Source organism: Chlorocebus sabaeus, chromosome 8, assembly GCF_047675955.1.
Source record: "Chlorocebus sabaeus isolate Y175 chromosome 8, mChlSab1.0.hap1, whole genome shotgun sequence".
Classification (NCBI taxonomy): Eukaryota; Metazoa; Chordata; class Mammalia; order Primates; family Cercopithecidae; genus Chlorocebus; species Chlorocebus sabaeus.
This window is the reverse complement of record NC_132911.1, coordinates 70,351,840-70,365,723: the sequence shown is the minus strand read 5'-3', so window position 1 is coordinate 70,365,723 and position 13,884 is coordinate 70,351,840. Positions and strand designations below refer to the sequence as shown.

Sequence of the window (13,884 nt, the reverse complement as noted above, 5' to 3'; positions counted from 1 at the left end):
ATAAAGACACATTTCTCTGGAAACGCCTGTTCCCTGCTTAGCTCCCACTAAATGGTTTGGGCAAATTCTTCCAGGTGAGGCCACTAAGCTGCACCGGAAAGGGAGGAAGGAGAACTGGGAGGGGGCTTTCATTGCTGCTGCTCCCACCTCTATAACAATTTAATTGCCACACATAGCCCCAATAAAATGCCCAACTGTCCATGGGGAGTGGGTGGGGGGTGGAAGCAGACTGGAAAAGCAATGGCCATAAGAAGGCATGCCCGAGAGAAACGGCCTTACAGAGATTGCTTCCAAGGCAGTCAACCCGTCTCACAGCATCCTTCTCCCACCTTATTCATGCCTTGTTTTCTGAGGTTGACTAGGGCACGGTGTAATTCTTTCAAAATAAATTTTAAAATTAACATATGAAGTAAATCAAAGTTTACTTCTACCAAACTCTCTTTGCATTGTCTGAGAACACAGCGGGCCTGGCTGAGAAGGGCAGAAACTGAGAGGATGACTCTGCAGATAAAGATCAGTTCACGAGTGAGGACTTTGCACAGTTTTCTGGGAGGACTGGGGTGCGCGGAGGTTCCAAGTGCATCCTGTAGAAGCCCGAGGAAACTGGGGCCTTTGATGAGTTCAAATTCACCACAAGACTGAATCCAAACCTTGCTTTTTCTTAGAGAATGCCCAAGGGGGAGCTACAACACTCTTCTGATCTAACAAGAAGTAGTGGCCGTGTCCATCACTGGTAGAGGAAGCTGACATTTGTTTTTTGCCATGAAAGGTTTTTTGCCTGTGTACTTGGGTGAAGAGGGAAGGTACATGATAAAGTAGAAATTGTTCAGCACCAGAAACCACAGGCAGTAAAATCAAGGGCATGTTTCACTGTGTACATGGATATGAGGAAAGCACCAAGAAAGAGAGCATTTGCTTCTAAAGGGTTTGCAGTTCAGCTGTTGTGGGCTGAATATAGTTTACAGGTCAGCAAGTGAGCCTGAGATGCTTCTGAGTTTTAAAGGCAATATTACTCTGACATGGGACCACCTAGTAAAGAGAGAGAAGACCACCACTGAATCAAGGAGAACTCTTACCACATCCTAAATGTTCAAGGTAAGCCTAGTGATGAAAAGTGAAATTCCAACACTCTAACCTTGAACAGGACAAATACGAATCAGGTAAACTGGGTTCTGAAGTGGTGAAGCTGAATCAGGCCTGCAAAAAATTCTCAGAGGCTGGGAATTTGCTGCTATAGCGAGGTCTCTATCAACCTGCCCATGTCCCATTTCTGGGATCAAAGAGTAGTACTCCATCATGAATAGGTGTCCTTCTCCATGTGAAAGGCCCTTCCTCAAACACCAAGAACTATACAGCAAGGTTCTTTGCAATACTGGATGTCAACACCCTCCCCGCACCTGCTCCACCTGACCCACCCTCCTCTCCCCAGGCAGGCATGTGGATGTCAGCATACATGACATGGGCTCAATGGATGGCAGCCTTGAAGCATGACACTCCCTCTGCAGCCTCAGAGAAGCAATACAAGACATATATGTAGTGACAAAGCCCCAAACCCGAATTCTCGGACTGTAAACAGAACCCTTCAGACAATTATTCAGATCCACAATTAGGTCCTGGTTCCAATAAAGCATGGAGTTTTCTCTCTCACCATTTGCCCCCCTGAGTCCATGGCCAATACATCCTCCCACTCTTCTTTACCAAAGATAATGTCTGGAGTTGTTGAGCAGCTGAGCAGACTGTAAGGACACTCGGGACACTCTAGGGTGCACAGGTTTCCAGCTGACATTGCGGGCAGGTCCTGCTCACACACAGTTGCAGACACGGCAGAGACCAATGGAGACACCACCGCCATTGCTAAGCACATGGCTAACGAGGCAGAAAGTCTATGATGGGAGCTTCCAGAAGAGTCAATGTCAACCCAGGGAAAAGTCAGTGAGCCAGAAATAGCTGAGGCCTTTGAGCACCACTGACCCTGAACTGCCTGTGAGTTACAGGCACAGGGAGCTGGGTCTCAGGCCTAGCAGGGTCATTTACACAAAAGTACATGGAAGTTGGGCTCTTTAAATATTATTAATTAAACTGAGAAATTTCAAAAGGGTATTAAAGGATTAGGATGTCAGTCCTCAAGCAAATCTCATAACAGCAATCAAGCAAAGGCTTGGCTATGAGAAGGGTGACTAGAAAATAATATACACAGACTGCTTGATGACTTTATGGCTTAGTTCTTTGGTTCTAATTCCTGATGGCTGGTAAGTGCACATTGATCCTCTCGCTGTTAATTCATTCAGGTCTCATGTGGTTGCAATTCCCCAGATAATTCTTCGTTCAGGGCATCTTTCTCTCAGGGACCTCCTCTCCCAGGAGAAATTCTGTAGAGTCTGAGGATTCAAAGAGAACCCACCTGCTCACCTGCATAGGAACTGCCTAGAACAGCATCCCACCAGGAGTCACTTGGCCACCTCCTGGGCATCTCTGGTGTAAGCAGATGAAATGCTTCTTCTTAATCTATGGAAACCTGCATTTTCCTGCAGAAGTCCTTTGCTGCTCCTTTCTCTACAAGCAGTAAGTCCTCACGGCATTATGGACATTTGAAACTGGTCTCCCCTAATGACCATTCTGGAGGGTTTGCTCCTCCTGGATTACTGAATAATTGCCCATGGAGTCACTGTTCTCGGTCAAGGTTCCCCTCCATGCAGGAATAGATAATGGAGCAATTCTCCTCAGGAAGAGGTCTTGAGGCAGTTGCATTGTGGGAGCTTGAGACCTCCAGTATAATCTGAGAACAATGTTATTTTGGGAGGACTGAGCCTCAAGATTTGGGGAGAAATTAATCTCTGGGCCTACAGAAGAGGAACATTATGGAAGAAACTATGTGAAATGTTAGTCAAGGGAAAAGAAAATATTTCCTACCCATTAAAGTAAAAATCAAGCACTGAATCTGACTCCAGATGTAGTGAAGTATAAGAAAAGCCAAAAGCGCTAGGCAGATTACTAACTCCTGTGAGAAAACAAGAAGAAAGCTTCACTGATATTATCACAAATAATTATTTTCAACATTATTTCAATGGACTTTTCGTTTTGGTTTGAGCCCTACTGCATGCTCTTCATGGGGTAGTGCATTGCTGTTTTCAGAAAACAGCCCCTCCGCACTCAGCTTCTACCACCATGTATAAGAATTGCCATACATTTTCTAGAAATAATCAGTCTACTGCATCTTTTACCTAAAAACTACCTCAAAAGATTTCTTCACACCAAACATTTATTTTTGTCACTTTTATCTGTGAAAATAAACATCCAACCCCAAACCATGTTACTTTTAATTTTCCAAAATCATTTCCTTTTATTACCTCCTGGAACTGAAGTCTACTTGAGCAGATACAAACAAAATAATAAGTCATTTTCTGATTTTTGAGAACACGTTGTTTGTGGTTCATAATCAATCACCTAATGACCCAGGAGCATGAAACTGGAGAGTGCTTTCAGGCAGCCTCTTGACTGGGCAACATTCACACCTCACACATCATTTAAGAATGCTCATGAGTATGGAGTCACCATGAACATTCTTCCTTGTGAAGAAATTGTAAAAGATTTCTTCTGTGGACTCTTCGAGATATGCAAACATCTAACCAAGTGTTAGGGAGAAGACATGGACTTCAAACTCATTATATAAAGAAAGAGTCTCTTGAAAAAAATCTCTATGGGGAAGCACCTGTGCTTTTTCCATTTCCAGGAGCACATGCTTAGGAAGCACAGGTTTAATCAAGCCAACACTGTCTCTGTCTAGCTGTAGCAAGCACACTCCAAGAATCCATGAATCAGAGGTTATTCTCCAGAACAGACTTAAAACTCAATTCAAGTGTGCTCCTTGGGGGTTGCTGGGAATGACACAAAAGCAGGGGATTAGTCTTTGGAAGCCCAAGGAGGACACAGGGAAGGCTGAGCAAAGGCAAGTGGCCATTGGTAAGGAGGACTAGGGAGGGACACAGCCAGTCACTGCAGAGGAAGCAGCGCTCAGCAGCATGCCTAAGGGCCAGGCTCACTTGCGCCCCTCCCCTGGGAAGCCAGGTGTGAGGTCACCACGCACCAGCAGAGTGAACTCAAATTTGTTTTGTTTTATGTTTTCTTTTATATAGAGCTCAAAACAAGCCAACATTTGGGGGATGAGTCATTTCTGTACTTTTCCCCTGGCTGAGGTTTCTCTCTGCCCCTTTGAAAGCCCTTTTTCTTCTTGCTGTGGCCTGTTCCAGTGGGACCCTAGGGGGCGCGGGAAAACATAGACACAAGTGCATCATCACTAACCTGAGAAGTAGCTGCAGGCGCACTAGTTTCCTTACCACTCACAGCTGCCCTCTCACTCGTTGCGGCTGCTGCCACTTCTGCCTTCTGCACATTCGAATCCTCAGAACCTGGAGGCCCTATTTGCCCCAGACCTTCGCTCCCTGGGGTGCAAGGTGGGTTGGTGGTGGCTTTCCGGGTTTGGCCTTTATACCAACTAGGGTAAAACAAGGGATCCGCAGTTTCCGCTGCTGCAGGGACTGGAGTTTCAGACTCTGTGGTCTGCTCAGAGCCAGTGGGCACAACCTCCCCCTTAATCAGAACAGATAAATTCAAAAGTAAAAAAAAAAAAAAAAGAAGAAGAAGAAAAAGCAGTCGATTTTAGTTCCCTTTGGGTTTGAACACTGCGCGCTCCCTGCATGCAGTGCCTTGGTGGCCGTTTTAGTTCATCCCACCCTCCAGAAGCACTAAGGGCAGAATGGTGTCCACAGTGCCCCTCTGTCCAGCATCTGGATGTGTGCCCTCTTCTTTTCTGAGCTTGTCTTTCACTTGTTGGGAGCCCAGGTAGGCAGAAAGCAGAAACCTCAGTGAATGTTGCTTATAAAATATCAGACATGGGAAAAGGGTCAAACTATTGACTAGAATAATTTGTTGGCATTATATGTGAGTCCCCAAAGCCTCATTATAAAAAAACAAAAATTAATCTTATTGATCAAGTCCCACCCTCACTTAGTTACTATACCTTTTTCAATTTTAGTACAACTGGAATGCTCAGAATTGAAAAATTCTAGACTTTAAATGTCATTTTAGCCTGGTTTCCTGTGGAGACAGAGCATGGAAATACAATTCCGTCTCTAAGATACCCCTCTGGAGTTTCAATCCACTTCAAAAGCAGTAGTGGAAGCAGGACTCCTCTCTGATGAGTCTGCACTGCCTGCAAACTCAACAGGTTGTGATCCTGTCTGCTGAAGTGTCATGGAATCTGCACTAGGGCTTGAAAACTGGACAGTGACATATTAGAAACATGAGGTCAAACAATTAGATGCAGCATCTGGGGTGAGCTTATTTCCTAAGATACGTTTTAAACAATTCTGTCAACACACAATCTCATCAAATGACAAATTCATAGAAAACCAGGCTTCATTGTTTGCTCACTGAAGGAAAAATACATAAATTGTATTTCAGGGTAAGCAACAGGAACATAAATTAGTGTAGTTTCTCTATTTACCCCCTCAATTATCTATAGAAAGTTCAAAGTTCTGAAAGTATAATCACTTTTATTTCTTACCCTATGTGCTATTTATTTCTCATCCTATACCTTACATCTACATTCACTAAGTAGCAAAGAGCAGACCCAGTTCCTATGATATCAGCTCTCAATGAATTAATATGACACACAGATATGAACACACACACACACACACACACACACATACACACACATATGATTTCCAGACAAAGATTGCCTCAGATCTGAGGGCATTACTGGTGGGAAAGTTGTATTAAATTAAGTTTTGTTAACTAACAACAACAACGAAGAATCTGTTGAATCACCTAGAGGACTTTTCTCCCCGACATGGGAACTGTCCTGAAATCTTTTGTCTACTACATACAAATGTCTGGCATATCTTTTTCTTAAGGCAGAATAGGGTAAATTGTTTAGGCTATTCAGTAAGAAGACACACCAATGTGCCCTGCAGAAAGAGACTCAGTGGGGGTTACCTGTGTCACAGGGGCATCCACAGCAGGTGGCAGGGCTGAAGGTGGCTCTGGAGAGAAAACTGGAAGTGCCCCAGGGGCAGCCTGCAGCTCCACCTCAGAGAGCTCTGAAGCTTTTTCTGGGCTTTCATCTTCTCCTGGAAACTCTGCTTGAACAATTTCTACCTCTTCCACTTCTACTGCTTCTCCTCCCACTTCTCCTTCTCCTTCTCTTTCTCCTTCTCTGCCTTCTTCTTCTTCTTCATCTTCATCTTCTGGTAAGGTAAGGTATCTTGTAAATTGTTATAACTATCCCTGCAGCCATGGACACAGTTAATGGCCAGCGCTTATAGCCCCAATTAAGGTCAAGGCTAGGGAAGTTCTCTCCCACAGACATTTGACAGTGGTCCAAGTGTGCCGTGCCAGGACTTTGTGCTTCTAGTGGAATGTGGACTGGACACATGTGAAGGAACCATCCCCATCTTCCTTGTTCTCCTCCCCAGTACAAAGTCTTCACCTCTGCTGTGCATCATGCCCCTCACCTTCCAGAGCCCGTCCTCATTTTTATTACAGTCTGCCACATCTACAAGCTCCCAGAGGCCTGGGATTGCCACTTATTTATCTCTGTCACATTAAATGGAAGTGCAACTCTCTTCCCTATCTTAGAAAACATACAAAACCCTTCTGTCATTTTAGCTTTCTATCTCTGTTGTTCAGTGAATACTGACTTTTGCTATAATTAATGTCATGACTCTTTTATTTATTTATTTATTATTTTTTGAGACAGAGTCTCGCTCTGTCGCCCAGGCTGGAGTGCAGTGGTGCAATCTCGGCTCACTGCAACCTCCACGTCCTGGGTTCAAGTGATTCTCCTGCCTCAGCCTCTGGAGTAGCTGGGATTACAGGCATACACCACCACACCTGGCTAATTATTTTTGTATTTTTAGTAGAGATGGGGTTTCACCATGTTGGTCAGGCTGGTCTCAAACTCCTGGCCTCAAGTGATCCACCCGCCTTGGCCTCCCGAAGTGCTGGAATGCTGTGACTCTTTTCCTGACCCACTGATCTTAATATTCCCTCAGGCGACATTAAGGACAGACAATATTAAGCGATTTTAAAAAAAGATATGTCCTGAAGATTTGCCTTTAAAATTTTGTCTGTGGATGTTGGTGCAGCCTCATAGCATTACCAGTGGTCTAGCTGAGGGGTGTGAACATCTAGATGGGCTAGCTTGAGTCAAGGTGATCAAAGTTTTGGTCAGCTCCAAGATTATTTTTCACTTTTCAATTATTTAATCAGGATAAAATCTCAGAAATGGGATTTCTGGGCCAAAAGGTAGGAATGTGGTTATAGCTCATGGAGTATAACTGATCACACAGACCCAGGTTTATGTCCAGGTTGTGACTTATTCTATTTATTTATTTATTTATTTATTTATTTATTTATTTATTTTTTAGACCGAGTCTTGCTCTGTCACCCAATCTGGAGTGCAGTGGCACAATCTCGGCTCTCTGCAACCACTACCTTCCAGGTTCAAGCGATTCTCCCGCCTCAGCCTCCCGAGTAGCTGAGACTACAGGCGTTGGCCGTCACGCCCAGCTAATTTTTGTATTTTTAGTAGAGGCGGGGTTTCACCATGTTGGCCAGGCTGTTCTCAAACTCCTGACCTCAGGTGATCCGCCCACCTTGGCCTCCCAAAGTGCTGGGATTACAGGCGTGAGCCACCGCGCCCGGCCGTGACTTATTCTATGAGTTGTTACTGTTCTTATCCTCTCAAGTTTGATTAGGTTGATGTGCTGCAATATCTATCTCAGATGCCTCTTATGTATTGGTTTTATCTCATCTTTAACCTTGCTCCTCTGACACTTAATATCATTTTGGCTAACGCTGTGTATAGCATTGAAGTTGAGATATCATCATTACATCAATTATGAAGCATTTGCTTATCCAGAGTCAAATACTCAACTTGACATTAAAATAGACACCAGGCTGGGCACAGTGGCTCATCCTATAATCCCAGCACTTTGGGAGGCTGAGGCAGGTGGATCACCTGAGGTCAGAAGTTCAAGACCAGCTTGGCCAACATGGAGAAACCCTATTTCTCTAGTAATACAAAAAGTAGCCGGGTGTGGTTGCTGGTGCCTGTAATCCCAACTACTCAGAAGGCTGAGGCAGGAGAATCACTTGAACCGGGGAGGTGGGGGTTGCAATGAGCTGAGATTGCGCCATTGCACTCCAGCCTGGGCGACAGAGTGAAAGTCCATTAAAAAACAACAACAAAAAAAAGCCACCATATATGCAAAGCTAAATGAACACCGTCAACAAACGATGTGATCCTGTAATGAAATAGAGCTTCACATTGGATATGATCCTTGTAAAGTTGTCGACTGATTCTGGAGGTGATTCTGAATCCCCGCTTTCCTCCCACCCGACTCTTTGGCAGCTTTCACACACCTGCAGCTTCGGCCAAATGGTCAAAAGAATAACAAACCTCTGTAAAAGTCAATTTCACGTATTATCTTTTCTTCCCTATTGAGGTTGACTGTGAAGTGGTTCATGTTCTCATAGCCATGTTCTACTTTCTCCATCTGAAATGCCTTTGATGCTTCGGAGATTCTGCAACAAAGACAAGTTGTCACTTTCTATCACTGTTTAAAATTGGATAGCCTTGGGTAAAGGTGAAAATATGCATTTTTCCATAAAATAAAAAGTTCTTACTTTTGTAGCAGGGTTTTGGCATTCTGTGAAAGCAAACAAAAGATAGTCTTACTTAAATCATTTCCATAAAAGACAGTGGTAAGACAATTATTTCCTTTGTTGACTCTGAGAATCTTATAGCTTAGTTTCTAAATGTCATAAATAACTGCTGTCTTATACCAGAACCCTCTTAGATTTAAGCAGTATCACAGACATGGTTTTTAAGTTGTTAGATGAATATGTAAGTATATGGGGTTTATATTTTAGTTGGTAAAATAAATAAAAACTGAAATGTACATAAAATAATAAAAATGTGATAACTAATTTTCCAGCACCCACCTTTTGGGTTGTTACTTTGGTGCCAAAAAGAGACTTACCTGCAGAAACACTGCCATTTCTGGCTCATCCATAAACTGAATTCCTGACTCAACCAACTTTGAGACGTTCTCCAAATGATCAGAATACTTTTTGATCAGAGCACGGACGTGTTCCAGTTTCTCTCCTTGGGTTCGGGTAATGACTTGGGTCATTTCATTCTTCCTCTCCTCCAAAATGCCGTACAGGTAATCAAACTTCTCACAAAGCTCCTGTTTCTGTTTTCTGCAACATTCCTATTAGTTAGGTTAGCTAGTGTTAGAAACTATTTAAAAGAAAGTCAATTTGGAGAAATCACCTAGTCGTCTTGGGAAAGAAAAACATTTACTTATGTAGGATATTTTTTTCTTTTCCCTGAAGTTGTCCATTTGGATACCCACTATGTTGGTGCTTTGGAAATTCCATTTTTAACAAATTTGATATTTAGACTATCTAAAAATCAATTAAATTGGCTACATGAATCAATGGTTTTCCAATGTTCTGTTCTTTATAAATGAAGAATTTCATAGAAATAAAGAATGATTTTCTTTTATATTATATTTGGGTTACATGGGTTATAGGTTATATTTTGCTTTGGAGTGTGTGTCCAAGGAAAATGCTATGATACTTCCTGGTTTGTACCTTCAAGTCTCTTTCTGCTCCACCTATACCAATATTGTCCTAGTTTCAGTACTCCTATATAGATTTTGTAGCTTCCCAAGGGCCTCTGCAGCCAGGATTCCCTCCTCCCCGCCAACTCACACGCTGCAACCAAGTTAATTTTCTCAGAGTACAGTTCTAATCATGTTTTTTTTTTTTCTTTCCTTTCTTTCTTTTTGATACAGAGTCTAGCTCTGTCGCCCAGGCTGGAGTGCAGTGGTGCGATCTCGACTCATTGCAACCTCCACTTCCCAGGTTCAGGCAATTCTCCTGCCTCAGTCTTCTGAGTAGCTAGGATTACAGGCACCTGCCACCACGCCCAGCTGATATTTGAATTTTTAGTAGAGATGGGGTTTCACCACATTGGCCAGGCTGGTCTTGAACTCCTGACCAAAAGTGATCTGCCCACCTCAGCCTCCCAAAGTGCTGGGATTATAGGCATGAGCCACTATGCCGGGCCTTAATCATGCTTTCTGCTATGATGACTCCCCTTTATACAAAGAATAACATTTAAACTTCATAACTAGCTTTCAAGACCCCTCCATGATCTGGTTCCAATTTCTCTCATAACTTTCTACTATCCTCCATTGTATACCCTGAATTCCAGCAAAAATAAACCACTCACTTTCTTTGTTCATGCTTTCCCCTCTGTCTGCAATGTTCTTCCCCAAGTCACCACTGCAAACTCTAAGCAATCTCAAAGACATTGTCGGACTACCACTTCTTCCATAAAGTGTCCCTTGATGTTTATGGCTGAATGCAACCTTTTAACTTTCTGAAATCTCATAATAGTTACCATTGATAGCATATATCTATATCTACCAGATCCTTATTTATCCAATACTGTCTAAGAATGAGAAATACTGCATCCGGTCTATGCTCTTGGAGAGAAAGGCTCTGTTGGAAGTCTGGCTTGCACATTTGTGTTGTGTGACTGAAGTATCTCCAGTACCATCCAGATCCCTTTACTCTGGGCCCATCTTTAAATCATAATTATCCAGTTCACATAGTCATTGGCCTTTTGGTTTTTCAATCCCTGGTAAGCTTGGTGTGCATGTATGCCAATCTCCTTGGATTTGACTGTCTCTGGGTCCAGGATCTTTCTAGCTGAGAGCAGGTTGTGAGCCATAATGATCTAACCTAGCTCTCCTGCACAGTGAGAGCTTCTTGGGAATCCAGCAAATTTATTTCTGACATCTCTGACCATTCTATAGCCTTTATTACATATTCTTTCATTTTGGTAAACACTGAAGTCTTTTATGTCATGTATTGCTTTCTTCCTTTACGTGAATTTCTTGAATATCTAAACTATATTTTTCTTGAGGGTAGAATCTGGGTCTGCCTAGGACACACAGCACCTTGGATAGTAACTGTTCAGAAAATATCTGTTGAATAGATTTTGTGGGTTTTTGTTTTTGTTTTTTGTTTTTGTTTTTTTTTTTTTTTGAGATGGAGTCACGCTCTGTCGCCCAGGCTGGAGTGCAATGGTGGGATCTCGGCTCACTGCAACCTCCGCCTCCCAGGTTCAAGTGATTCTCCTGCCTCAGCCTCCTGAGTAGCTGGGATTACAGGCACATACCATCTTGCCCGGCTAATTTTTGTATTTTTAGTGGAGATGGGGTTTCACCATGTTGGTCAAGCTGGTCTCAAACTCCTGACCTCATGATCCACCAGCCTCGGCCTCCCACAGTGCTGGGATTTCAGGCGTGAGCCACCACACCCGGCAGAATAGATTTTTTTTAATGTGTTTCATTTCCTCTCAATTTCTCTACTATTCTCGGTGTGGAGTGGGGGAGAATGACCTAAACCAAATTGTTGATTATGAAGATACTCTGCAAATGTGCAAGAAATACATCCTTCACTCCATGGCCTTTCTTGGAGCACAGTCAATTCTCATCACAGTTCCTAACCAAATTATAATGCACGGAGATCCAGTGGTGCCAACCATTTTAATAGTAAATGACTTACCACTGGCATCCACCCATGCATTCATGGATTTAACAAACAATGCATGTCATTTGTGTCATGTATCATGCAAGACTCTGGGGATCCAAAAAAGAGTTAAACATCGTTCCTATTCTCAAGGAGCTCACAGTTCACTGAGAAAGACTATAGACCAATAATGTAATTTGATATGTTAGGCTAAATAATGTAAATATTTTAGAGATCTATACCAGGTGTTTTAGAAGCATTTATGGAATCTTTGTCCAACTCTTTGTGTAGATGGAAGACCTTTTAGGGGAGCCAGAAATGTTGACTCAGGAGGAGTTTCTCAGAGGAGTTAGTGCTTGAGCTTGACCTTAAGGAGGAGTAGGAGTAAAGGAGGTTCGTGAGGGGATGAAAATGCTTGAAGTCCTGGCAGTTGTCAAAGTAATGGAACAACGGTCCATGCAGCATGTCAAGATGTGGAAATTGCCTGGCTTGACAAATTTCCATCCATTTCCAGCCCTTTAGCTTGACAGTTGGACTGTTCAACCAGGCCTAGAAACTGAAACCTATTAGTAGTTTTCCAATCAAACTCTCTTTCACTGTATTATCTTTTGTCCCAACCTTCAGGCAACCATGTGCCCACTGTATACATGAAATAAGCCTCTCCGATATTTAGAAGTTCTACTGTGAACATATAATGGTTTCCAGCTTGTTTCTCCCAAATGAGTTGTGCACTTGAAATATGTATAACATAATGAGTATTATATTAAGAGGTAATACAGGCAGAAGGTCTTTGATGCACAAAGGTTTTCTCCTATGTGATTTAATATGTAAGAACATTCAAGTTTATGGCAGCCAAGTCATTTATAATGAGACAGATGTGAAGTCATGTGTAATCTAGTGTACTCTCTCAAGTCAAATAAAAATTAAATCATTTATTTTGATCATATAATTTTTTTTGCCAGTTTAAAGCTTTTTGCAGGAACATGGATGGAGCTGAAGGTCATTTCCCTATGTGAAATAACTCAGAAACAGAAAATCAAATACTGCATGTTCTCACTTATAAGTGGGGACTAAACAGTGGGTACATATGAATGTATAGAGGGAAATAACAGACACTGGTGACTCCTAAAGCAGGGAGGATGACGGGAGGTAAGGGCTGAAAAATTACCTATTGAGTACAGTGTTCACTAATTGAGTGATTGGTACAATGGAAGCCTAAACCCCACCACTACGATATATCCATGTAACAAACCTGCATATATCACCTGAATCTATAAAGATTTTAAAAAATTAAAAAATAAGTTATGTTATTAAATGAACTCACATTTAATACTGCTATAGCTTGTTCAGCTGACATTTCTATCATTATGTAATGCCTCTCTTTATTGTTGGTAATTTCTTTGCTCTGATATTACTTTATCTGATATTAAATTACTCAGCTATCTTTTAAAAAAAAAGGAATAACTAATTTCATTCCTATATTTCTTCCAATTCCAAGCATTATTTTATTTCTATTCTGTTTTTTAAATAACTTATATTGAATGTTAGTACAATTATTAACATTTGTTTATACTTTATAGTGCAGGAAATATTACCCCATATGTGGTCTATGCTTCAATTAAAATTATTATATCATTAAATACTTTGTAAAGTGCTTATAATATTACCTGGCATATATTGGTACTGGATCAGTGTCTATTAAATTTAGGTCCAAATTCCTTAATCTGAATTATGCAGTTGTGGAATTTTGAAGCTGCATGGAATATTAGAAGTAACCTGCTCCAAATCAATCATGTCACTCATGTGGAAACTGAAACCCAGCAGAGATGTCACTTTCTCAAGGCCATCTGATTATTTATTATTGGTGCCTGGCCTAGAGTCAAGGTCTTTGAACTCCTGGGTCATTGCTACTCTTACAACACGCAGCTGGGCCCATATTTTAAGTAACTTTAAAAAATTATATGAAGTGCTTGTAAATGAAATATATGCCTTTTAACAAATTTACTGGCTGGGCACAGTGACTCACGCCTGTAATCCTAGCACTTTGGGAGGCTGAGACAGGCAGATTGCCTGAGCTAGGGAGTTCAAGACCAGCCTAGGCAATACAGTGAAACCCCATCCCTACTAAAATACAAGAAATTAGCTGAGTGTGGTGGTACATGCCTGTAATTCCAGCTACTTGGGGGGCTGAGGCAGGAGAATCTCTTGAACCTGGGAGGTGGAGGCTGCAGTGAGCTGAGATCGTGCCATTGCACTACAGCTTGGGCG

General features: G+C 42.1%; 1 protein-coding gene across 4 annotated transcripts in view; it reads right to left on the bottom strand.

The window, feature by feature from the left end:
* TRIM55 (tripartite motif containing 55) overlaps positions 1 to 13,884 on the bottom strand; it is a 49,236-nt gene that overhangs the window by 16,462 nt on the left and 18,890 nt on the right. Inside the window, exons 5-10 of one of the 4 annotated variants that reach the window (XM_038000448.2) lie at positions 9,048 to 9,281; positions 8,692 to 8,714; positions 8,465 to 8,589; positions 5,998 to 6,248; positions 4,300 to 4,587; positions 2,911 to 2,998 (exon numbers count right to left, since the gene is read on the bottom strand). The exons of 1 other annotated variant lie outside the window; for it this stretch is intronic. In XM_038000448.2, the coding sequence (XP_037856376.1) occupies positions 2,911 to 2,998; positions 4,300 to 4,587; positions 5,998 to 6,248; positions 8,465 to 8,589; positions 8,692 to 8,714; positions 9,048 to 9,281 (1,009 nt within the window). The remainder of the gene's footprint in view (positions 1 to 2,910; positions 2,999 to 4,299; positions 4,588 to 5,997; positions 6,249 to 8,464; positions 8,590 to 8,691; positions 8,715 to 9,047; positions 9,282 to 13,884) is intronic. 2 more of the 4 variants (XM_008000770.3, XM_038000449.2) reach the window with 2 other exon arrangements.